The sequence below is a fragment of the Babylonia areolata genome, chromosome 17 (genome assembly GCF_041734735.1).
Source record: "Babylonia areolata isolate BAREFJ2019XMU chromosome 17, ASM4173473v1, whole genome shotgun sequence".
NCBI lineage: Eukaryota > Metazoa > Mollusca > Gastropoda > Neogastropoda > Buccinidae > Babylonia > Babylonia areolata.
In genome coordinates, this window is record NC_134892.1 from 10,987,696 (window position 1) to 11,013,592 (window position 25,897).

Here is a 25,897-nt window from a genome sequence, read left to right on the forward strand (position 1 = left end):
AGTTTGTCACGGACGCACACAGTCATTACATTAACATGGACACTTTGTTCACACAAGTGAGGGTCTTGGTAAAAAGGTACCTTTGAGTATTTGTGTGATTCAACAAGAGCAAGAAAAAGTATTATTTCAGCTTGTGTTTTTAACCTGGTGGGTAGTGAGAGCGTCATCGGCTTCCGTCAAAGTCCTCGGCCGTGGCGTAAATTTAGAAGGAATAGCCACCCACAGTAGACAGTCAGTTCGAAGCCATGTGGCGCATCAACACACAGATACTTACATTAATTTCCCTTCTTTGTCCTGTCTGTTTCTGTCTCTTTACTTTATGCGTGTATGTTCTGTGTGTTTCTGCGTGTCTCTGTTCTGTATTTTTTACCTTCATGCTTGAATCCCAACGTTTTCTATCCCACCCGTCTTTTCCTTCATACCCGCATCACCACAGCCACCCACCCGCCCATCCACCATCACTGAACCACTTCACCGTTTCCACCCACACATTCCGGAGGCGAAGTATGTCAACAGGGAAACAGAAAGCGGAAATGCTTCACGGATCTCTTCCCAGCATCCCCTTCGCGGAACCACGTGACAGGTCGCAACCAAGGCTGGTCACGTGACTCTTCTGCAGGGGAAAACGGAACAGGAGTTACTGGTGGGCCGGGGTGGTGTGTATTATGGGGGTGGGGGGAGTGGAGGGGGCAACAATGGCGAGGAATGTGGGGGTTGAGAGAATGAGGAGCGAGCTAGAACCTGTCTTGGTAGTGCTGTTCTGGAGAATGGGCAAGACTGGTATTCGATTCTTTAAATTAATTAATCAATTTATTATTATTTTTGTAGTGGTTCTTTTTTTCCCTCCTTATCTCCCGCATTCGTTTTTGCTGCCCCCTTCCCCTCCTCCTCTACTTCCATGTTCTCGCCTCGGGTCAGTTTCTGGGATGATGATGGGGGTGGGGTGTGTGTGTGTGTGGGGGGGGGATGTGGTAGGAGTTTGGAATGGCGATGGGAAGGAGGGTGGTGATGAAAGGGGTGGGGTTTCATGGAAGCGGGTAGGATGGGGGCGAGGTGGTTGCATGGGGGGTTGGGGGGGGGGGGGGGGGGCGGGAGGGTTCGGACCTTGTGAGCGATCTGTTCATCGTTCTGGGCATAAACCACCAGAACCATTTTGTTGTTCGTTGATTTGTTTTTGTTGTTGGGTTTTTTGTTTGTTTTTTTGTTTGTTGTTTTTTTTTCCCCGAGCGAGCTATGAGGGGGCAAGCGATTTAATGTCTGAAGGGGACAGAAGATGATGGAGGGAGGGGCGGGGTGGGTGGGGTGGGGGAGTAATTCTGGTTAATGGGGAAATAAGCGCTCTCTCTCTCTCTCTCTCTCTCTCTGTCTCTCTCTCTCTCTCTGTCTGTCTGTCTGTCTATCTCAGTCTTTTTCTCTGTGTCTGTATTTCACTCTCTCAGCATCTCTCTCTCTCTCTCTCTCTCTCTCTCGCTCTCGCTCTCATTATGTATATATAGACATGTGTGTGTGTGTGTCAAATCAACGGCAGATATTGAAGTTAGCCGATGTGCTGCCACCTCTAACATTGGAAAAGAAAGATTCATTCATTTATTTACTCAGTTATTCTCTTCCCCCTCTACTGTCCGCCTACCCCGATCTCGCTTTGCCCTGTGTCTTTTGTGTCTGTGTCAGTGTCCACTTTTCTCTCGCCCCCTCTCTCTACCCACCACCCGTCACCATCCACCGCCACCAACCCACCTTTTTTACCACTAAAAAAAATTCCCACCCGACCTCCTCTGCCACGTCCAATCACCATCCCCCCAACTTTCACCCCCCCCCCCCCCCACTTCCCCTCTCCACTGTTGCCAGAAAACTCGGGCCACGCCCATTTCATTTTCCACGGGGAGAGAGAGAGAGTCGGGTGAAGTGTCTTTCCTAGTCCCTCTTTTCCACCCCTGTTTCCGTCCCCCCCCCCCCCCCACCCTACCCCCCTCCCCACCCATCCCCCCAACCCCTGCCTCCCTTCCCACGAAACCCCACCTCTGCCCCCCAAGGGCTCGCTCCACTCCACTGCTGTGGTCCACCTCTCTCTCTCTCTCTCTCTCTCTCGTCGTCCACTCTCTGTATATACCTGAGACAGGCGGGGGCTATTTTGGCCGTATGGAGTTCCACAACTTATTTCCGCTTCCCCTCTCGTTTTGGTTATTGGCCTCCCGGACACGGACACGAAGCAGCGATAGGAGCTGACGGTGGCCTAGGGGGACAGGGAGGGGGTGGCGTGTGGGGTGAGGATGGGTGGCAGGTAAAAAAGGTGAAGGGGAGTGTTGGGAGAGGGGGAGCTTGTTATGGAAAGGAAGGTGGTGTAGCTGGGGGGCATGGTAGAAGGAAGAACAGAGGGTGGAGTGGGTTGGGGAATTGGGGGAGGGGTGAGGGACATGAAACGAAAATTTATTTTACCAGGGTTATGAGATAAGCAAATGTACTTGCTTTTCCCCCTGACAGGTCCTTGGAAGTTAAAGGAGGGAGAGGAGAGAGATGCGGAAAGAGAGGAGAAAGGAGAGACTGGAAAGTGAGAGAGAGAGAGAGAGAGAGAGAGAGAGAGAGACATGGCTGCCGTTGCTGACTTTCAGTGTTTGTTCGATGATATTAGGTGAAAGAAAATCGACAGTGTGTTCCTGGTTCCTGAAATACTGGTTTGCTCTGTAATGGCCAGCAACGAGTGACCAAAACAAAAAAAAACAATTAAGATCCCGAAGTGGAATAGATGGATGAATGATTTTCCAGTGAACTTGTGTCGAACTTTCTTCTTCTTCTACTTTTACATATCTTTCTGACTTTCTGAAAACTCTGCTTCAGCTTGTCACATGAAAGGCAAGAGGGAGAGAGAGAGAGAGAAAGAAAGACAAAAAGAGAGTGGGGTTACTGAGGGAGGGATAGAAAGAAAGTTTTAGAAAGATAGTGGAGAGAGAGGGTAGGATGTAGAGTGAGAGAGAAGACAGAGGCAGAATAACAGCATGGTCTGCCTGATTTCCCAACCCATTTATCCCCTCCTACCATCGCACTGCTTAAAAAAAGAAAGAAAAAAAGTTATATAAAAAGAGAGAGAAATGGGGTATTGGGAGGGGGAAGAAACGTGGCCACTGGTGGTTTATGTCTAGAATGATGAATAGGCCGCTCACGAGATTCTAACTAAACTCACATTCTACCCGCCTCCGTGAACCCCACCCCCTCCCGCTTCTTTGATTACGATCCTCCCTCCGACTGTTATATCATCATCCGACCCCCCCCCCCCCCCCCCCCCCCCACCCCCCTTCCCTCCCGCCATCATCGCAGAAACTAACCCGAGGTGAGAACAAGAAGGGGGAAGCGAAAGAGGAAGGGGAAGATAGGTGGGGAAATAAATAGATAAGAAGAAAGATAATGTGATATGATATAATCATCTTATTGATGATAATGATAAAAAGGAATCAAGGAGCAGTCAGAACACAGACAAGCTTACAGACTTTAGCTAGCTCCTCCCTCTCTCACCTCTAACACACACCCTCCTGACCCCTCTCCCACGCCCCCCACCACCACCTCTGCTACCCTCTAACCCTTCTCCTCTCCCCCTCCATTCCACCCCATCCCCTTCCCCCACCGGTTACGCCTGTTCCGTTCCCCTAAAGAGGAGTCCTGTGACTGGTCAGGTGGTTCCGCAGGGTGGGTTGAGGAGGTGAATACTGGTAAGAGTTTGATGAACCATTTCCGCCTCCTTGTTTCTCCCTTGACGTCCGTCGCCTCCGGGAGACGGCTGAGAAGGGTGAAGTGCTCCAGGGGTGGCTGGCGGGTTGGGTTGACGCGGGTATGGTTGGAGCGAATGAGGCGTGAGGGTATTTTAAAAATGAGTGGTTGGAAAGTGTGCGATGCATCAAAAGGTGAAAAAAAAAAAAAAAAAAATGAAAGCCAAAGTTCCTTTTGCTTTTTGCGCCTAACAGGGAAGTGAATTTCATTTTCTCCGTGTCTAGGGTTAGGCATGGGAAGGCAGCCTGGTAAAGCGCCTTTCCCAAGCACACAGCACCATGCCAAAACGGGGTCTCCAACCCTGATCACTGGTGATCGCTGAATCAGTAATCCAGTGCAAAACCAATGGTGCTACGACGCCTTCGACAGGAGGGATACGTACATGAAAGCAAAAATAGATCGTTGTATACAACACGTACACATATACTGAGGGAGAGGGGGAGACATTATATGTAACGTATACACAAATGTACTGACAGAGAGAGAGACAAGAGGAAGAGCAGGAGAATGAGAGATACATGTAGGGTGGTTGTGTGAATGAATTAGGAAGAGAGATAGATTGATGAGGGAGTGGTTGAGTAAAAGAATGGGATTTGTGTGTGTGTAAGTGTGCAAGGACCATTTTTATCATCTCCTGATTTAAAGAAAAAAATTAATAATAATAAAACCTAAGTAAACCTGGCACCCTGTCACCACTCAAGGTCTAATTGAGGGACTTGAGAGCAAAAAAGTGCGGATTTGTCCAGGAATTGAACCTTGCACATTTCTTTCCTGGGTGGCTGCTTTATCCACTTGGCCACCGTGACACAGGTGTATAGCATAATGGGAGTAGGAGGGGGCTTGGGGGGGGGGGGGGGGTGAGGCCTCAAAACTGGATTGAACACCTGATTCCTTCTTCTTCTTCTTCTCTCTCTCTCTCTCTCTCTCTCTCGTTTTTTTTAGGGAAAAGTTATTGCTTTGGCTAGTCTCAGAGAAGGGGAAAGGGGGTGTGCGAGTGGAGGTTGTTGGGGGGTGGGGGCGGGAGGGGGACAGCAGTCACCGAAGGAGGGATGATGGCGATGGTGGCAGTCTGCTGTTAACTGCCGGACTGGGGACTGGACCGGACGGAGCCAGACAACACAGACAGACCGACGGACAGTCAGGTGGGGTGGGCTGGTGTGGGGTGGGATACCTCCCTGATTCTTCTTCGTCGGCGGAAAATTGAGTCCTGCCTCGTTGGTTTTTCTCTCCCTGGGGCTGGGCTGGGCTGGAGATCGAGAGTCTTTTTTTTTTTTTTTTCTTCTTCTTCTTCTTCTTTCTTGCTTTTTTTTTCTGTGATGGGGACAAGGGGGTGGGGCGGGGGGTTGGGGTGGCAAGGGGCAGGATGGATAGCAATGAAAGGAAGGGAGGTGTGTGTAAGGGGGCGGGGGGAGTTACGGGTAGAAGGGGTATCTCAATCTGCAGATAGTTCGTCACCCCGGGGGCGCCCATCTTACCTGATGTTTCATTATCTTTTTTTTCTTTCTTTCTTTTGTTTTCCCTTTTTTTTCCTTTTTTCTTTTCTCTTCTTCTTTTTTCTTCTTCTTTTGTTGTTGTTGTTGTTTTGTTGAGATGGGGGTGGTTTAGGGTGTTAACCCCATCACCGCTGTAATTTAGGGGAGGTTTAGGATGTTCAGTCCTCGACCCTGTCGTTGGATGGCGGGGTGGGAAGTGGGGAGGGGGGGGGGTTTAGGGTGTTAACCTCTCGACGCTGGGAGGTTGAGGGTATTGTTAGGCGTATAACTACTGTCATTAATGAGGTTTAGAGCATTAACCGCAGTAGCTGTCGTTGGGTTGATTCGGAGTGTTAACCCTTCACCTCTGTTATTGGGAAGGTGTAGGATGTTAAACCCTGGCTGCTGGGATCATGGTATTAACCCTTAAACACTGTCAGGGATTGGGGTGAGATGTTAAGATTATTTGCTCCCATCACAGCTCTCATTGGAGGAGGTTTAGGGTGTTGACCTCTTGCTGTTGGCTTTCTTTTTTAAGACTTTTTTTTGGCTTTCCTTCTTATGCCTTTTCTTATAATGAAAAGTGGTGTGTGTGTTTGTTTTGTTTTTTTATCTGAAAACGTGTTCTGCTCATGTCAAGTATCAACTACATTGTACACACCTGGCTGATAGTCAGCAAGTTGTTTTTTCGATGTTGCATTGTGTTTATGTATCCACGGCATTTTCTTAACCAAAAGAGAGAGAAGTAAAATGTGAAACCAACTTCTCACTTGAAGTTTGTTAAATCGGTGTTGTTATTATTTCTTTTATGAGCCATGGACATTAGATGAACTGTTGTCTAATTAAATCTTGCACTGATGTTTCTGTAATAGGAATCACAAGAAATGAAATGAAGGTTGAGTAATTTCCCTTGTCAGCAGTCATAGGACACCAATCATTCCTCTGTGCACATGCATAGATATAGTTTCATGTCACCAAACATCGATTGAGCAGGTCTTTATTTAGATGCTGTATACTCATTGTTTCTACGATGAATCATAGACATCATATGACCAGCAGGAACAGGATATGGATAGGTAAGGAACGAGACATGGATTGGTAAGGGACAGGACGTGTATCAGTATGGAACAGGATATGGATCGGTTAGGAACAGGATATGTATCATTAAGGAACGGGATATCTATCAGTGAGGAGCAGTATGTGTATCAGTAAGGAACATGATGCGTATATGTAAGGAACATAATTATATGAGTCGGTGATGAATATGGCATGTATCGGTTGTAACAAGATATGGATCGGTAAGGAACAGGATATGGATCGGTTAGGAACATGATGTTCATTGGTAAGAAACAGGAAATGTATCAGTAAGGAACAGGATATCGATACGTAAGGAACCCCATCACCATATAGATAGATCACCATTTAGATAGATAGATAATGTTGGTAAAGAACAGGATACGTATCGGTAGGGAGCAGGATATGAAAGGATAAGGAACAAGATATGTATCAGGAAGGAACAGGATATATATCGGTAAAGAACGGGATACATATCAGTAAGGAACATGATATGTATTGGTAAGGAACAGGCAGTATCGGTTAAGGAACAGGATATGGATCGGTCCTCCCCTGAACAATACCAGGAAGTTAATAGCCACCGCTCCATCAGTTTGACAGGGAAACGTAAGAGAGAGAGAGGGGAGAGAGAGAGAGAGAGATGTAGGAGAGAAGAGATAGGATACGCATGCGTTTTTAAGATCCAGTCACTGAGCTGCGCGCTTCTCGTGTCTGGGGAGGACCGATACCCCCATTCCCCTGCCCCAGCCTACCCTCACCTCCCTCTCCCCCTACCCTTACCCCAACCACCCACACTACGCACTCTACGCTTTAATTGGGAGGCTGTCATGTGATCAGGAGGTCAGGTGACCGACAGATCCATCACCTTGGCGGGACGCATGCTCCCGATGTTGGAATAGGTAACCACTGAACCCTCACCGCACCCCGCGCCCCCCCCTCCCGCCCCTCCCGTTCCCCCCGGCCCCCCTGACCCCCTTCTACCCCGTCTTCCTCCCCGCGGCCTCTCATTCCGTCCCCCCACCTCACCCCACACCCCCTTAGAACCCCATGGCTTAGTGGGTTGAGAGCATGTCCGGGTTTGTTGATTGGAAGGTGGCAGGTTCGAGTCTCCTAGAGCATCCGTCTCAGAACAAAGCTGAAGCTGCTACATGCCAACTGGTTCTCTGTTTGTTTGTTTGTTTTTTGTTTTGTTTGTTTTTTTTTTGTTTTGCGTGTGTGTGTGTGTGTGTGTGCACGTGAGTCCTGGACTCTTTACAGCAGAGCTTCAGAGGATCCAAGTTGTGGAGATGAGATGCTGGGTGTAACTGAGCAACACAGTTATAGTTGTTAGAGCTTTAGCTCTGTTGAATATTAGTTTCAAGATGTCTGAATTACGAATAATAATAATGATACTAATAAATTAGTTTTAGTAGTTGTAGTAGTATGATATTGTCACGAAAGCGCGCACTCGGCCTCGCACTTGCATACATCACATCACAGTCGCCACAAAGAGCATTTTTGACCCACTTGTGTAAACAAAGTGAGTCTATGTTTTAACCCGGTGTTCGGTTGTCTGTGTGTGTGTGTGTGTGTGTGTCTGTGGTAAACTTTAACATTGACATTTTCTCTGCAAATACTTTGTCAGTTGACACCAAATTTGGCATAAAAATAGGAAAAATTCAGTTCTTTCCAGTCATCTTGTTTAAAACAATATTGCACCTCTGTGATGGGCACAAAAAAAATTTTAAAAAAAGAAGCCAAATTATATGCAAACTGCATTTACTGTTTATATTTTTTGTATTCTCTAAACTTGGCACTTTGACCTCTTATTCTGAAACAACAACAAGAGGAGTCATTATTATCATTTTTTGTTCAAACAGGAACTTTTGCTAAGCATGGAAGTTTTATTTATTTTTCAAACGTTTTGGTGCAGATAGTAAAAAAGGGAAATTACTCTGTAATTAATGCTAGGGGACTTAATTTATCACAAGTGAGTCTTGAAGGCCTTGCCTCTCTTGTTCCATTTGTAACTCTCCCTCCTCCCCCCCCCCTCTCTCTCTCTCTCTCTATCTATCTATCTCCCTCCCTGCCTCCCTCCCTCCCTTCCTCTCTCCATTCCTCTCATTCACTCTCTCTCCACCGCCATCTCTCTCTCTCTCTCTCTCTCTCTCTCACACACACACACACACACACACATACACGCACACGCGCGCGCGCGTGTACACATGTACATGTACACCCTTTCCTCACCCCACCCCACCCTTACGCCCCCCACTCACACACACCCACAAAAAACGCGCATTTCATTGCAGACCGGTTTGTACCAGACAGTACCACCAATCAGCAAGACCGCTTTTCATCGAAGATAACGAGCACCAAAAGATTAGTACCTATAAAGGGATTCCAAGAAGAGACATGTTCAGTACATACACATTTACGAGACGCACGCCCGTATATCTCTTGGGGGGATATTAGTGTCCAAGGACAGATATTAGTGTCGATGTTCAGTTCTAAGATAAGACTAAAGAAGTTGTTGAGACAGGGACATATAATGATTATGGGGAGAAGGAGGTGGTTACGAGGGAAGGGCGAGTGTGGAGGGCACAGCTGTTGAGGAGCAGATTAGACAGAAATAGATGAGAGAGTGAGGGAGGAGCAGAAGGTGGTAGAAATAGGAAAGAGAGAGAGGGGGAGGGGGATCGCCTGTGGCGGTGGGGGGGGGCGGGGGGGGGGGGTTAGGGGGAGGGGATTGCAGACGAGGGGCTGATTGAACAATAGCAGTTTTTCCCATCCGCCACCTCGCGCAGTGGACAGATCAGTTTCGCGTTTATGAGCAAATATAACTCGTGTGAGCGGCTCGTAAATCCCGGGCCCGTTCCGGCTTAATGAGCAAGTCAGGCCTGGTGATGAAAGATGGGTCGTTGTCGGCTGTCGTGTGTGTGCGTGCGTGTGTGTGTGCGCGCGTGTGTATGTGTGTGTGTGTGTGTGTTGGAGAGGGAAAGAGAGAGGGAGAGCGATTATAAGTGTATGAGAGAGAGGGAGGGGGAGACAGGGAGGGAGAGTGGGATGATTGAGAGATGACTGTGTGTATTAGAGAGTGAGGGGGGTGGGGGAAGGGAGGGAGAAAGAGGGAGAGCGATTATGATTGTGTGTATGAGAGAGGGGGGAGGGAAAGAGAAGGGGGGGGGGGGGGTAAAAAGGCACGTCATGTAAAAATCAGTTGACAGTTGACAGCACATAATAGATACATGTACTTAATATAAAAAAAAAAGGCTACATATCTTGATTGATTAATTGTTATCGATATCTATGTAACACCTGTCCTCGGTCAAAGCCCAAGCTCTTATCGCTCTCCAAACACGGTCATTCATTTTGTTCAACAGGCTGCCTACCTGCGCAGCGCCGACTGACAGCTGCGCTCATCATTCGTTTCCTGTATCATTCAGTCAGGCTTCACACACACGCACGCACGCACGCACGTATATTAGTCATATATACAAATATGAAATTAAATATACATCCATAGAAAGCTATGGACGAAGAAATAAATGCATATATATTAGGCCGTAAGCTAGCCGCTCACACACGATGAATAAAAGTATTTACATTGTGTTAGTGGTATACATTGGAGAATATGTGGTTGGTTTTATTTTGTTTGTTCTGCATTCGACTTTTCTTTATTTTGTGGCACTTAGTGACTTACGGAACTCTTCTGTGTCATTTTATTTGATTGGTGTTTTGTGTTGGCTTTATTTTGCCGTAATTTACCTGTTTTAAAGAAACGAACCTTCGTAGCCCGGGGAGTGTGATGGTGATACATGTACAGTGGGGAGCTATGGGCAAAATGCATACCATTTGTAACAAACCGGAGGTTTTGTGACATAATCGGTTAGACATCGGACCTCTGATTTTTAGTGTTCACCAGTAATCAGGGTTCGAGGCCCCGTTTCGGCATGGTGTGGTGTCCGTGGGAAAGGCACTCATTCCAGTTTCCCTCACTCCACCCAGATGTGAATGGGTACCAGACTTCGGTTGGAGAAGGTCCCCGCCTTCATATGCCGAGCCCTAGACACAGGGGCAGCCCAACAATGCGAAAAGTCCGATCCCAGTTTCAGTTTTCAGTTTCTCAAGGAGGCGTCACTGCCTTCGGACAAATCCATATAATTGTACATCTGCCTGACCAGCAGCATTACCCAAAGCGATTAGTCAGGCCTTGAGTGCATGCGTATACATTTGTGTACATATCAGTGTGGATTTCTTCTACAGAATTTTGCCAGAGAACAACACTTTTGTTGCTATGGGTTCTTTTTTAAATGCGCCAATTGCGTGCTGCACAGGGGACCTCGGGTTATCGTCTCATCTGAATGACTAGACGGTCAGTTTGATTTTTCCAAACATGAGAGAAAGGGCGAGAGCGGGAATCGAACCCAGACCCTCACGAACGATGTATTGGCAGATAAGCGTCTCAGCCATTCCACCACCTTCCTCCTTAATCCCGATCCCGAAAGTGCGAACTTTGGATTGTCTAAAAGCGCTACGTGGGTCAGACCAAAACCTGACCATATAATTCTCCAAAAGCACGCCGGTCGAGTGATTGGATATTCCATTCGTTCCAACTCTTTTTCACGTAAGGTTCATGTGCTGTGATCGGCGAGCGAGTGGCCATTTTAGTTCGTTCTAGCTCTGTTCACATTTACAAAGTAGAAGAACCAACTGTCAGAGAACAATCATCATTTTGGACAAGGAAATATGATATAGACATGCAGCTTTTCACGACAGAGAGAAGAGAAATCCAGCCATACTGGAATTCTGTTCGGTTTTGCTTGCTTGTTTTTTGTTTTTGTTTTGTTGTTGTGTTTTTTGTTGTTGTTGTTTTTTTTTTTTTGTTTTTTTTTTTTTATTTTCCTCCAGTTATTTTATCGTATATCAGCATGAACACATAGAATACAAGTATGGGGTATACGGTAAATTCATGCTGAAATTGCCCCCATTAGGGACTAGCCATTTGCGTCTGGAGGACATAATTGTTAAGCATTCGGCGCATTTAAGCTTCATCCGGGACCACTTTTGAGCTTCCGTATTGCGTGCAAGCTTTATTTTTGGGTGAAATCGGGGGGGGGGGGGGGGGGGGGGGGGGGGGGGGACAACAACAAAGAAACCCCGAAAAATTCGCTGCGTTAGTGGATATGAATTCAAGGCCCCGATGGCCTTGAAAGGCTAGTGGACCTTAGTTTTGTTATGTCTGGTACAATGTTACGACAAGCAGTTGGACCTTGGACTTAGTTTTGTAATGTCTGGTACAATGTTATGACAAAAAGTTATTGGACGAAATAGTTTTGTTATGTCTGGTACAGTGTTACAACAAGCTATTGGACCTTGAATTTAGTTTTGTTATGTTCAGTACAATGGTACAACAGCCACAACAAAAAGTTGACAGTGTGTTCGTTTTTGTTGGCAGAAGGAAGAGGAGGAAGGCCCTTCACAACCTAAACCCAAACCCAAGAAACCTTTGAGAAGCGATGGTAAGTGTTGGTGGTAGTTGTGTGTGTGTGTGTGTGTGTGTGTGTGTGTTGTTTTAGTTTGTCGGTGGCATTACTTTTGCTCTGGTTAAAGTGCTTATGTGTCTGCCTCTGCTTCTTTGTTTGGCTGTCTGTCTGTCTTTCTCTCTCTCACACACACACACACACACACACACAAGCAAGCGCGTTAACATACACGCACATACCATACATACAAAGACATGCTGGCACTCGTGAACACACACACTCTCTCTCACTCTCACTGTCTCTCCCACCCCTCCCCCACATACACACATAAACACACAATATTTGTGTGTATGTGTGCATGGTCGTGTGTGTGTGCGCGCACGTGTGTGTGTGAGTGTGCATGTTCGTGTGTGTGTGTGTGAGCATGCGCCAGTGTGTGTGTGCGCATGTGTGTACGTAATTATATATATAGATATATGAGATATATATATATATATATATAGAGAGAGAGAGAGAGAGAGAGATACATATTTGATATGCATCTTATATATCCAGAGAGAGAGAGAGAGATACATATATGATATGCATCTTATATATCCATGTATGTTATGATATATACGTGCATTTCGTTTGCTGTGTGTCCAGACTACAACCCGCTGATGGGCACCTCAGGGGGGGCCTCCTTCAGACCCCCGAGGCGGGGACCGTCCACTGGAGGCGGATGAGGTTAAAGCAGCGTGTGTGTCTCTGTCCCCGCCCTTGACCCCTCGACCCCAGGACCTTGACCCCGTGACCGTGACCTCTCTCGTCAAGGTCAGGCTCAGGTCGTGATGAGAGGTCGGTCAGGAGGTCGCCGCGCTATGGTCATGGTGACCCTGCAAGGGCCATTTTTTGACTGTGTTGTGGAGGTGTTGGGGGTGTGGGGGGATTGGGGGTGTGGGGATGGATGCTGTGCACACACGCGCGGTTTTTTTGTGTGTTGTTTTCAGTGTGTGACCTTTGCTGCAGGGTGTGTTTGCTTGTTTTCAGTGGGATTGGTTTTTTATTTGTTGGGTTTTTTTCTGTGGGGCTTGTTGATTAATTTTTGTTTCTAATGTTTTTAGGTGTGTTTGATTTGTTTGTTGCTGTTGTTCCATGTATCTTGTCCATCATGTTCGTGCGGTTTTGTTTTGTTTTTAGTTGTTTTATTCTTTCTTTTTTTTTGGGGGGGGGGGGAGTGGAGGGGGGGGGGAGGGGGGGATAGTGTTTGGTGGGAAGGGAGATCGCGGTATTATATTGATGTAAAACGGAGCTGATGATAGGGAGGGGAGGGGAATAGGGAGCCTGCAGCAAAGGGCAGACAGTTACCTCTCAGTCATTCGGCGTTTCCAGGTTTCTCCAAAGACAGTCTCGACTCATGTCCCCATCCCACACCCCACTTCCCCCTGGTTTTTTCTTGTTTTTTCTTCCTTTACGGGTCTTGAATTTTGCGTGTGACTTTTGGTTGGCTTAGTTCGCATAGGACTGTAGTGCTTGAATTACATGTGTGTGTGTGTGTGTGTGTGTGCGCGTGTGTGTGTGTGTGTGTGCGTTCACGTTCATACCTTGATTTGATATAATTTCACTCTAAGTAATAGCAGTGTGTATGTGAGCGAGAAATTGTATGCTTTGTCTTCAGTTTTACATCTTTCCATTGTAAGTGATGTGGGGTATCTATGTGTGTAAACATGAATAGGTAAACAAAGGTTGCATAGTCCGACAAAAGAGTTGCACATCGCATTTGTCACACATATTATTTTTATGATGATGATGATAGAACAGCAACAGCAATGAGAAAGATATTGATGACACAATAATACATAACAACAGAAACAAATTTAAATTGATTGAAGATACAGTAATAGACAACAACTACTACAGCAACAACAACAACATAAACACGAGTGATGATGCAATAATAGAAAACAATAACATCATTAAAATGAGTCATGATACCATAATAGAGAACAATCTGATAATAGATAACAACAACATTAAAACGAGTGTTACAATAATAGATAACAACAACAGCTACAAAAACAACATGAGAAATAACGGATGCTACGATAATAACAACCGCAATAACAGCATAAAAATGTGAGATGATAGATAACAACGATATTGAAACGAGTGTTGATACAATGATAGATTACAACAACAACGTAAAAAGGAGGGATGATACAACAGATAGCAACCGTGTAAAAACAAGGGATAACACTATGATATTTTGTAACAACAACAGCAATAAAACTAGTGCTGAAACAATAAAAGGTGACAACAACAACAAAAAAGATGCTACAATAATAATAGAAAACCAACAACAGCAATAACATTAAAACGAGCGTGATGATGATACGATAATAGATACCAACAACATAATTAACACGAGCGATGCTATAATTATTTCAGCGATGCATCCTTCTCAGGCAGATGATGCGGACTTCAGACAGGAAACGATCTCTTCAGACGAAAGAAAAAAAACCATGGCAATCCTATCTCTGCCGCAGTTGTTGTGATGTCGGTGGTGAACGTGGAATCTCTTTCCCCTGTGAAGCCATTAGTTGATTGAGCCAGAAAATAATACCTTTTCTTGGGAGGAAAAGAAAAAAAAAGGAAAATAAAGAAAAACAAGCGGTGGGAATAGTTTGAAATGGAAGAGGTTGAACAGGAAAACCCTCATAATGCTTTGACAGATTATTATGACTTGCTGTTTGCAAAGTTAGGATGCTGATTACGCCGAAAATGGAAGAAGAGAGAGAGAGAAGAAGAAGAAGAAGAAGAAAAAAAAGGGAAGTTTATTTCGTTTTCAGAGACAAAGAAAAAAAATACTAGATAGTTCTTATGTTTTTGGTGTTGATGTTGTTTTCGAGTCGGAGAAGAAGGAAAATTTATGTTAACGGTGTTGTTTTGCGTATACGTGCGTGTACACATTGATGATGAATGGACACTTGTACCTGCCACACACACACACACACGCACACACATCCAGGCGAAAACCCAAGGCAATAATTTTATACCAACGCTGTGATACTGGAGATAAGACAGTAGTACATGTGGAAATGTGTGTGTGTGTGGTTTTATACGAATTACCTCAAATACCTACAGCTGTTGGAAGAGAATAAACCATCTTGTTTAAAACAATATTGCACCTCAGGGATGGGCACAAAAAAAAAAAAAAATAATAGTAATGAAGCCTAATTATATGCAAACTGCATTTACTGTTATATTTATATTTTTTGTATTCTCTAAACTTGGCACTTTGATCTGATATTCTGACCCAACAACAAGAGCAGTCATTATTATCATTTTTTTGTTCAAACAGGAACTTCTTTTGCTAAGCATGGAAGTTTTATTTATTTTGCAAACGTTTTGGTGCAGATAGTAAAAAAGGGAAATTACTCTAATTAATGCTAGGGGACTTAATTTGCTTTAAACTGATCTTTCTCATCTTAAACATTACATTTTGAAATTATACTCAGTACATAAAAAGCTTGTGTGTTTTACTCTCAGTCACAAGTGAGTCTTGAAGGCCTTGCCTCTCTTGTTATTTTTTTTATTTTATTTTAGAATGAATTAAAGTATAAAGAAATAGATATGTAGACAGACATACATCAAACTTCTTTTTTTTTTAATGAATGAAAGTCTTGAATATAGGAATAAATAGATAATAGAGATATCTAGACAACAGACACACATAAATCAGACTAGGACAGGCAACACGTAACTGCTCTCAAGGAAGGAGGAGAGAAGAGGAGAGACAGTGGAGGAGCCTGGAGAGTGACACAGAGAGAGAGAGGTGAAGGAAAAATTAGAGGTGTGTGTGTGTATGTGCGTGTTTGTGTGCGTGTGTTTACGAAGGTTGGGGCAGGGGAAGTGGTGGGGGGGAGGGGAATGAGAAACACACAGAAAAAGAAAGGGAGGGTGGGTGAGTGGTTGTTTCAAGTGGGGTGGGTGGTGTGGGGGAAGAGTCGAGATGAATACGATTTTTTTTTTTTTTTTTTTTTTTTTTTTTTTAATATAAATGTCTGCGGAGAGTCCTGGAAGGTAAAAAGAATGAAATATGACGCCAGCTGCTTGAAAGGGGCCGCTGTCACGGCTTCGGCGGTTGGCTGATGACAACTGAGGGGAACCTAATTGTCTGTTACTGTGTGTTACGCTAGTAATTGTATTGTATTGTATCACAACAGAATTTTCTGTGTGAAATATCTCTGGTAATGGCGTGTGTTTGTTTGTTTGTTTGTTATTTTATTTGTGTACCCTTTCTTTGTGGTTGGTTTGTGTGGGAATTTGTTTTGTATGTTGTTGTTTTTTTGTATATTTGAATTGTTTATGTTAAATTATCATATCCATGAAGGAGACAGCCATATTTTTAGTGTAACAAGTTTTGGTTAACTCACAAAACAAAAGGGAGATGTGAGCCGTAGTTAGGTGTCTTTATGTTCATCCAACTCGTGATGCACTTGGAGTTTAAAAAAAAAAAAAAAAAAATTAAGGACGCTACCGTATTTTGTTGTATGCTGTCGGAAACCCTGACAGAAAAGGGAATGTTGCTGACTGAGAGAAAGAATTGAAATCATGTCTTGGGTAATAAATAGATGAATGATTTCTTTTTTTTAATTTCAAAGGACAGTCGTGTGTTTTGGTGTCATGCACGTTTTTCCTTCTCTCTCTCTCTCTCTCTCTTGTCTTTTTTTAATTTATTTTTTATAACTTATTAATTTTTTGTCCATTTAATTTAGATTTCTTTTCTCTGCTTGGCGAACTAAGGTCTTGAAGGCTTGCATGTAAGAGTTGATTTTAATTATTTTTCCCTTTTTCTCTACAGAAATTATTTTCAAATGGAGTATGGAAAGCTGAACTTAAATATATATATATATATATATTGATTGGTAAGTTGTTCTGGTCTATGGATTTGGAAGTAGAATTATCTGTAGTCGGTCGTGTTTCAAAAGAATAAACATGTACGTAAAAATAACGTCTGCTTTATTTTTTATGTGTGTGTGTGTGTAGCTTGAGCAGTGCACAGTAAAAGAGAGGGAGTGTGTGTGTGTGTGTGTGTGTGTGTGTGAACCTGTCTCTGCCTCACTCACTGTGCCACAGCTCCATTTCAAAGTATTTCAATTTTTTTACAGTGGCCAACTGCTCAAAATTCACAAAGATGGTCAGATTTTAGTTTTAATTTTCAGAAGATATCTGTATTCTGAGCAAATGCGACACACGAGTGCAGAAAACGCACGCACGCACACGCACACGCACACACATAGAGGTATGCACACACACATCCGCGCGCGCGCGCACACACACACACACACACACACGACTTAACAGTTTAACAATTTATTCCTTTCAGAATCTCACATGTGAACCAACAAAACTTCAAAGGAAACAGGATCTAAGATCAATGAAATACAAGGCAGCTCTGTAATGAAGCTGAATAATTAAAATAAAATATTTACACAAGTCCTACAGGCTTTCCAATGTTCTTTCTTTCTCTTGTTGACACAAATAACTTTCTGAACAACCGGAAAGACATTTTCTGTTCAAATCACAAGACATTTGCGTTCTGGAACAATTACACATAACTCGTACACGTGCTTGCCATTTCTGTTTTTCTTTTATAATCAATGGATTTTGTTTGTCTGTGCAATACGAAGTTACAGAGTCCAAATTTATAAAAAAAGAAAAATCAATATTCTCTTAAACCAGTTTTCAGCTCATTTTATTATTAAAACAAAAAAGAAGAAAGAAAACACAATGAACAAAATAAAAACACATACCGTAGCAAACTGTGTGTAGTGTTTATAATTTATATATGTGCAACATTTATACATGAAAACGTTTTTGTAAGAAGTATCGTTTTTACAAATGAGCTGTACTTGGCACGACAGTCTAATCTGAATCTTTTTTTTTTTTTTTTTTTTTTAAGTGGATTGTTTCATAACATATTCTATTCTCTTTCCCGTTAACAAGAATGTAACACACTATATCAGCTTTTCTCGCAATAGCCGAGTGTTTAAAGCGTTGGACTTTCAATCTTAGGATCCCGAGTTCGAATCTCGGTAACGGCGCTTGGTGGGTAAAGGATAGAGATTTTTCCGATCTCCCAGGCCAACATAGGCTACGTGTAGACCTGTTAGTGCCTGAACCTCCTTCTTGTGCTGACGCATGCAGAAGATCAAATACGCACGTTAAAGATCTTGTAATCAATGTCGGCGTTCGGTGGATTATGGAAACAAGAACATACCCAGCATGCACACCCTCGAAAACGGAGTATGGCTGTCTATATGGCGGGGTAAATGAACAAAACGGTCATACACGTAAAATGTTAATGTCTGTTCGAGTGTGTGTGCAATACTGAAATCTGATTGAATGACACAGGAAACGAATGATGAGCGCCCAAACGGGAGCTGTCATTCGGCTCTACCCAGGTAGGCAGTCTGTTGTGCAAATGACCCCGAGTTTGTAAAGCGCTTAGAGCTTGGTCTCCGACCGAAGATAAGCGCTATGTAAGTATCCATGTCATATCATATCAAATCATACCGTATATCTGTCTTTTCCAAATTTTCTACCAACATTGTTAAGAGACAAAAGACATTTTCACATACACACACGCACGCGCGCGCGCGTGCGTCCAAAACGTGTGGAAAAAAACCGTGTGTTGCCACATTCTATAAGAATCTCTCTCTCTCTCTCTCTCTCTCTCTCAACTCATTTTGTACTGATCCAGACACTGAAGATTTTTTTAAAGAAAATTATCAGGTAAATTTGAAAAAGAAAAGAAAAGGCACACCTTAAAGCTCATAGTTCAAAGACCTGCACTGTATACATGCCCTGGTAATGTGTATGGATCACATACACACGCGCGCGCGCGCGCGCGCACACACACACACACACACACACACACGCTAACACCACCCACCCACCCACACACACACACTGATTATCTGCGTTACAGTCATATACATAATAATCATACATACACATCACCGTTCTCCAGTATCTAAAATAGCATTAACATTATTAACAAACATTAACACTCGTTAAAGTATACATGTAAATACAGTTAGTTGGTTTGTATGTCACAGTTATAACTATAGTTGTTTGTGTTTGTTTTTTGTGTGTGGGTTTGTTTTTGTCTCTGTGTGTGCGTGCGTGTGCTAGGTGTTTGTATTGTTTCGTTTTTATTTCATACTTGATTACCGAACAGAATATATTCCCGAATTGTTTTTGTTTGTTTTGTGTGTGTGTTTGGGTTTGTTTTTGTCTCTCTGTGTGTGCGTGTGTGTGTGCGTGTGTGTGCGTGCGTGTGCTAGGTGTTTGTTTTGTTTCGTTTTTATTTCATACTGAATGACCCAACAGAATATTAATCTGAATAATGGCAGTGAGTGAAGAAGAAGAGAAGAAACAATGTACAGATTACATGACACAACCCGATTATCAAATTTTTAATTTATTTCGAACACAGATACAGTGATTAAAAGCTCAGTACTGCTGCATCTGCCGTTTTTGCTACCACCACCACCACTTCCACATGGCACTGCGCTATATTCTGAAATATTTCCTCAGATTACAAGCCGTCATGTCAGCTGCCATGAAATACATTGGTAGGAGTATGTCTGTACTATAGGGACTTAACTAATATTGGCATTTCGTGGATTTCTAAAATATTTTTCTACTTTTGTATTTGTTTCGGTATTAACGCAAAAGCCCACTCGCGTACATACGAGTGAGCGTGGGAGTTTCAGCCCACGAACGAAGAAGAAGGTATTAAGACACACGCGCCTCCGGACCCTGGACACAAGCCACAAAGTTTTCAGTATTCCCAAAAATCAGTCACCCCAAACTCAAGTGATTAGCAAATAGTTTCAGTTTCTCAAGGAGGCGTCACTGCGTTCGGACAAACCCATATTCGCTACACGACATCTGCTGAAAAAGACGCCTGACCAGCAGCATAACCCGACGCACTTAGACTTTAAGTGCATGCTTAAAATTAGAACTTAATTGCATGCTTAAAACTAGACCTTAAGTGCATGCTTATAAATATTATATTTGTGTACCTATCAGTGCAGATTTCTTAGAATTTTGCCAGAGGGCAACACTTTTGTTGCCATGGGATCTTTTTCAGTGCGCCAGATGCGTGCCGCACACGTCCAGACTGCGGTTTATCATCTCATCCGAAAGACTAGATGCTAAGTATGATTTTCCAGTTATTAAACATGTTGGGAGAAAGGGCGAAAGCGGGAGTCGAACCCAGACCCTCACGAACACTGTGATTAACATTTACTATGACAGTGACTGACATTTGTTGACATAAGTTTATGTGATTGACATTTACTATGACAGTGATTGATATTAATTTTATTGACGTAAGTTTATGTGATTGGCATTTACTATGACAGTGATTGATATTTATTGACATAAGTTTATGTGATTGGCATTTACTATGACAGTGATTGATATTTATTGACATAAGCTTATGTGACTGACATTTACTATGACAGTGATTGATAATCATTGACTTAAGTTTATGTGATTGACATTTACTATGACAGTGATTGACATTTGTTGACATTTATCAGCGTGCGATTCCCTGCCAGTATCAGTTGCTGAGGCACCACCCTCCATGGTATCTTTCAAGAGAGAGCTTAGCGCCCAAACCTTCTAATTTTAAACATCCGAGTGGAAACCACGGTCGAAAGTGACAAAAAGAGAGAAAAAAGAAAAGAAAAGAACAAGAAAAGGCGGCAATACAAGGGCATCCAGGAGTCATGACCTGGGTGCGGCCCGGCCCCCTTAGAGTGTAAGGAGTTAAGAGCCGAAACACTTGACCGAGGGGGGCTTCTTCTCTGAAAACCTTGAACTGTCCAGCTCTCCCTAGAGTTTCTTATCACTAACAGTAAAATGACGGGCTAGAGCTATGCCGGTCGGGATGATTCCCGGGGAGCGCTTCACTTTGCTAGCCGGAGAGATCCTGCCTAGATACTAGTGAAATAATGGTCCGTGGTCTACCCCTTCACCCCCCCCCCCCCCACACACACACACACACACACTCGAAGAGAAAAATACATGTTTGTGTCCCAGGAGACAAACTACATAATGCAAATACTTTTCTTATAAATTCATGTATGTAAATCATCTCCATAATCTTCAGATTCACACAAAATGCTTTTTCCTGTTAAGAATATATTTTTGTTTCTTTTTTGAATGAAATGGAAATAAAAACAAATGAAAATAAAATGGAAAAAGAATTCAGGCTTAATATCAAATAAGTTCAAATAAAAACTGGGAGAGGGGAAGATGACTCTCCCCTCCCCCCAACCCCCCCCCCCCCCCTCTCTCTCTCTCTCTCTCTCTCTCAGAAGAAGAAAAGCACAAAACATGTTAAATGATCTCAATTCTGGGAGGTAAGGTAAACTGGTTGTCAAAGGTTAAGTTAAACGAACTGCGGTTTGGTTATATTTGGTTGCAGCAAGGGGAAGGCGACATTACTGATATCTATTAGCACATTCTGAAAATGACTGTTGATGGCAAGAATGGTCATCAATATCACGTTCAAGACAACGATCGATTTGAGTTTTATGGCCCTTTCATTTCTGTGTATTCAGTTCCTGCTTACTTATCAATGAAAAAAGGTAGGCACTTCCAATACAGCACAACACGATTCAAATTATAGCGATTTCCAACATCTTTGTTCATCATCATTGTTTTTGTGGGTTTTTCTTTTCTTTTCTTTTTAAACTAAATGCAATATCTGTTATTATTTGTTCCTTCTGCACATGTTTTGAACAAACTGAACTGTTTCAGCTTCTGTGTGTGTGTGTGTGTGCGTGCGTGCATGTGTGTGAGTGTGTGTGTGTGTGTGTGTGTGTGTGCGTGCGTGCATGTGTTTGTGTGTGTGTGTGTGTTCCATTCTGTTTGTGTATGCTGTATGAGCTTTTGTTTTTGTTTGTTTCTTTTCTGTCTTCTTTTGTTATTTTAGATGAATTATTCACAAAAAGGGGGGGGGGATGACAAGCAAGAATACTTCAGTGAACTCACACCCCTCCCTCCCTTCTCCACCCTCCTCACCACAAGACAAACTACCTCTCAACAAAGCCCCACTGAAACAACAAACATCTTTGAAATAAACTTGAGTGAATCACGTTCTACAGTAAGAAAGATTCTTACACATTTAGAAAATAAAAAGAACATTTAAAAAAACCCAAGCATCACACCATGTTGTTTGTTTTTTTGTGCTTATTATGCAAAGTGTAAAAATGTGTGCGCGCGTGTGATTTCATTACAAAACGTATGAGTATACATGATTGTGTTAGTGTTATCTGTTAGCGCCTGCACTTAACATAGTGGGGTTGTTGTTTGTTTGTTTGTTTTGTTTGTTTGTTTTTCTTTCTTTCTTTGTTTCAGTTTCTCTCAGTGTCATCTGACGCTGTGCTATCTGATATAAAACACATCAAGTCGGTTGAGATAAATCTTTAAAAAATAAAAATAAAATAATAATAATGAAATTCTCCTGAACTCGGAAGTTTTGTTGTTGTTTTGTTGATGATGATGTTTTTGATAACTAATGTTGAAACGCTGTTCACTCAAGCAGACGATAACGATTTCTGCCAACTGAAACAAAACCGGTCACTGACCGAGCGTGTGATGTCACTTTCTCGACACAGAGCGCCATCCAAATCTGCAAAATCTGCGAAGTATTCGTCGGGGTGGACAGAAGAATGGTTTTAGGGCTTCGTCATTTCCTGCATTCATAACATCTCCTCGGGCCACAGGAAGACATCATAAATAATTCAACGAGTAATCACGATTGTGTAGACGCAGAGGAATATCTGTCACAAAACTCCAAAAGAAAGAGTAACGAAGGGAAGTAAGTAAAATGAAGAAACAGGTTTCACAAACAAACAACGAATTTCACAATCAAAAAGAATTTTTTTTAAGAAAGAAAAAAAAAGGAGAGGGTGGGGGTGGGGGATATGGGGAGAATTTGGATTACCAGTAATTTCCAAGAGAGAAAAAAAGTGTGTTTACATGCGTCTTTGTGAAATGAGAGGCATCTCTGCGTGTACACGAGTCCGTACACGCGCATGAAACTGAAGACGTCAATAAATGTGTACTTGAAGAGAGAGAGGCGCGCGCGTGCGTGTTTGTGTAATGTGCCTGCCTGTGCATCAATATCTGGACGGTACATTGATGTATCTATAGACTCTTTCTTACCTACTGGTCTCCAAAAGATGGGGACTCTCCTATGATAACACTTGTCACAGGCTTTATTGTAAAATGCATCGACTCAAACCACACACACACACACACACACACACACACACACACACACACACACATTTCACACAGCACAGGCCCAGCATGGAACTAATTGCTTCAACAAACGAAAGTAACGGTGGGCGAAATTGATTCCACTCAAGAAAAGTACAGAATGGGAGGCAACTCCTGGCAGGTGTCATGTTCCCAAGCTTGCCTCCCCTGATTCAGTGATTCCGTTTCGCCCCAGAGGATCAAATGGCTTTGACTTTGCTTTCAGCACACACACACACGCGCGCGCGCGCGCTCGCACACACACACACACTGTCACTACAAACAATGACAATACACCAAGCCACAGGGAAATTAGAACCGGATCACAATTCAGTTTGCGTGGTCTTGAGGTGCTTGCCTCACATCTAGTGATACAATGATACAATACAATGCAATACAATAAAATACCACACAACACAGCACAATACAATACAGTACAATACAAGAATACAGTACAACAAAATACAACACAGTACAATACAATTAGCACAAGTAGAGCTGTGCATCATCATGCATACTCGCCATCATCACTGTAACTAACTCCCAGCCAGATAATTTGTTTATGTATTCTGCACATGTTTGTATTTCTTATGAAGTTATTCCGTGTCTGACATCTGATGCCAAATTCCCTCAGTTTCAATGTCAGTAATACAAGTGTAGTACAAATGAAATGAATGAATCATTAGAAACGAATAAACAAATAAGGAATGAATGAATGAAAGGTATAAACAGAACACCAAGTAAAGAAATAAATGGACAACTAAATAGTTCATAAATACATTTAAAAAGTGCACGGAACAGTATATAAAGACACAAAAGAACAAATAAGTAAATAAACAAACACAAGTAAGTACATCATGAACATATAACTTATACGGATTTCTAACAGGTTTCAAAGACTGCAAAATATATAACAAAAAAGTATACAACAAAGCAGACATTTCTCACTTTCTCGGTGTCTACTAAAGGCATTTTGTGGATACAACAATAACATCTGCTCTGCTGTCTCTCTTATGGTAAAAAAAATAACAACAACAAAAAAACTGAATGAATAATAATTTACGATAAATGAATACAAATAAATAGATACAAAAATAGCAGACAAAAGTGTGGACATTTTTCACACTGTTTGGTGGTTGGTGAGTAGTTGTGTGTACGTCTGTGAGAGAGAGAGAGTGTGTGTGTATGTATCTGTTGTGTGTGTGTGTGTGTGTGTTAGTGAGTGTGCCCAAGAGAGAGTGTGTATATGTACCATGTGTGTGCATACGTATGTGTAAATTATCATGTGTGTGTGAGAGAATGTGTATCATATATATCATACATGTTTGTTTGTGTGTGTTGGAGTGTGTGTGTGTGTTAGAGATAGACAATGATGTATGAGATGAAAAGAGTGTGTGTGTGAGAGAGAGAGAGAGGGAGAGAGAGTGCATGTCATGTGTGTGGTGATGGTGAGAGAAACAAAATTGAATGTGTCTGAAAAAATGTGTGCATGTCTTTCTGTTCATTTTTCACTTTGACAATTTGGTTTTTGATGTTGCTTGTTTAATACTAAAATAAAGAAAAAAATCTAAACAATTAAAAAAAAAAAAACACAATAAAAAAAACCACAACGTTACACCGTACCCAGATGAAAACAAAGGCACAGAGACCCCCAACTCTCCCTACCCCCACCCCCTCACCAGTTCAAAAGTCACAGTTAATCAGACACACATGCCAGACTGTAAAGCAACAACTTGCCAGAATGCTCCGTCACCTGCATATTTGGTGGACAGGTAATGGACAGGTAATCCACCTGTCATAACATATACAAGGTCCATAAAAAGTTAAGGACCCCTAAGGAATTTGCACAGTTTTGTTGTTGAGTGTATGTTGAAATGATGCTGAATTGTTGGCCAACAGTGGTGTACGCAGCCACTGTGATGTATGTGTGACAGTCAGTAGTGTCTGACTATGACCTTTAGAACAGCACAGGAGGCATTTGCTGTCTGGACTATTTGGGCTGGAATTTGATAATAATGATGAGCATCTTGCCCAAGTTACATCCCCACTCTTACCAGCCAAGAGGGTTTTACGTCAGTCAGCACTGGGATGGTTCCCAAAGGCCAGCTAGCCCCCAAGGCTGCATGAGCAAGAGCCAGTGCAATTATGCTTCCTAGTTTGAGAGTCGTAGTCCTTCAAAAAAGACTAAGCTGTAAATGACTTCTCGCTGCAATGGAGAAACCATTGACGGGCGCAATAGCCGAGTGGTTAAAGCATTGGACTGTCAATCTGAGGGTCCCGAGTTCGAATCACGGTGACGGCGCCTGGTGGGTAAAGGGTGGAGATTTTTACGATCTCCCAGGTCAACATATGTGCAGACCTGCTAGTGCCTGAACCCCCTTCGTGTGTATATGCAAGCAAAAGATCAAATATGCACGTTAAAGATCCTGTAATCCATGTCAGCGTTCGGTGGGTTATGGAAACAAGAACATACCCAGCATGCACACCCCTGAAAACGGAGTATGGCTGCCTACATGGCGGGGTAAAAACGGTCATACACGTAAAAGCCCACTTGTGTGCATACGAGTGAACGCAGAAGAAGGAGAAACCATTGATCACACGGCTGAGCCAATGCAATGATTAACACTCAGATCTAGAGGTGTGGGGGTTTTCGCTTTTTTTTCTTTCTTTTTTTGTATTTTCTGCATGTGCACTTCCTTTTTTTTTTACAATGAAAAAACACAGCTATCATTCATTTATAGACCACTGAATAACTGTAAAATTTTGTCTGAAACATCAAATTTTCAAACACATTTTTCA

At 42.8% G+C, this 25,897-nt stretch overlaps 1 protein-coding gene across 1 annotated transcript in view; it reads left to right on the forward strand.

The window, feature by feature from the left end:
• The window catches only part of LOC143291653 (selenoprotein S-like), a 95,531-nt gene extending 80,856 nt beyond the window's left edge, over positions 1 to 14,675 (forward strand). Inside the window, exons 5-6 of the mRNA XM_076601645.1 lie at positions 11,743 to 11,806; positions 12,416 to 14,675. Coding sequence (XP_076457760.1) covers positions 11,743 to 11,806; positions 12,416 to 12,495 — 144 coding nt within the window. The 3' untranslated portion in view covers positions 12,496 to 14,675. The remainder of the gene's footprint in view (positions 1 to 11,742; positions 11,807 to 12,415) is intronic.
• The last annotated feature ends 11,222 nt before the right edge of the window (positions 14,676 to 25,897 follow it).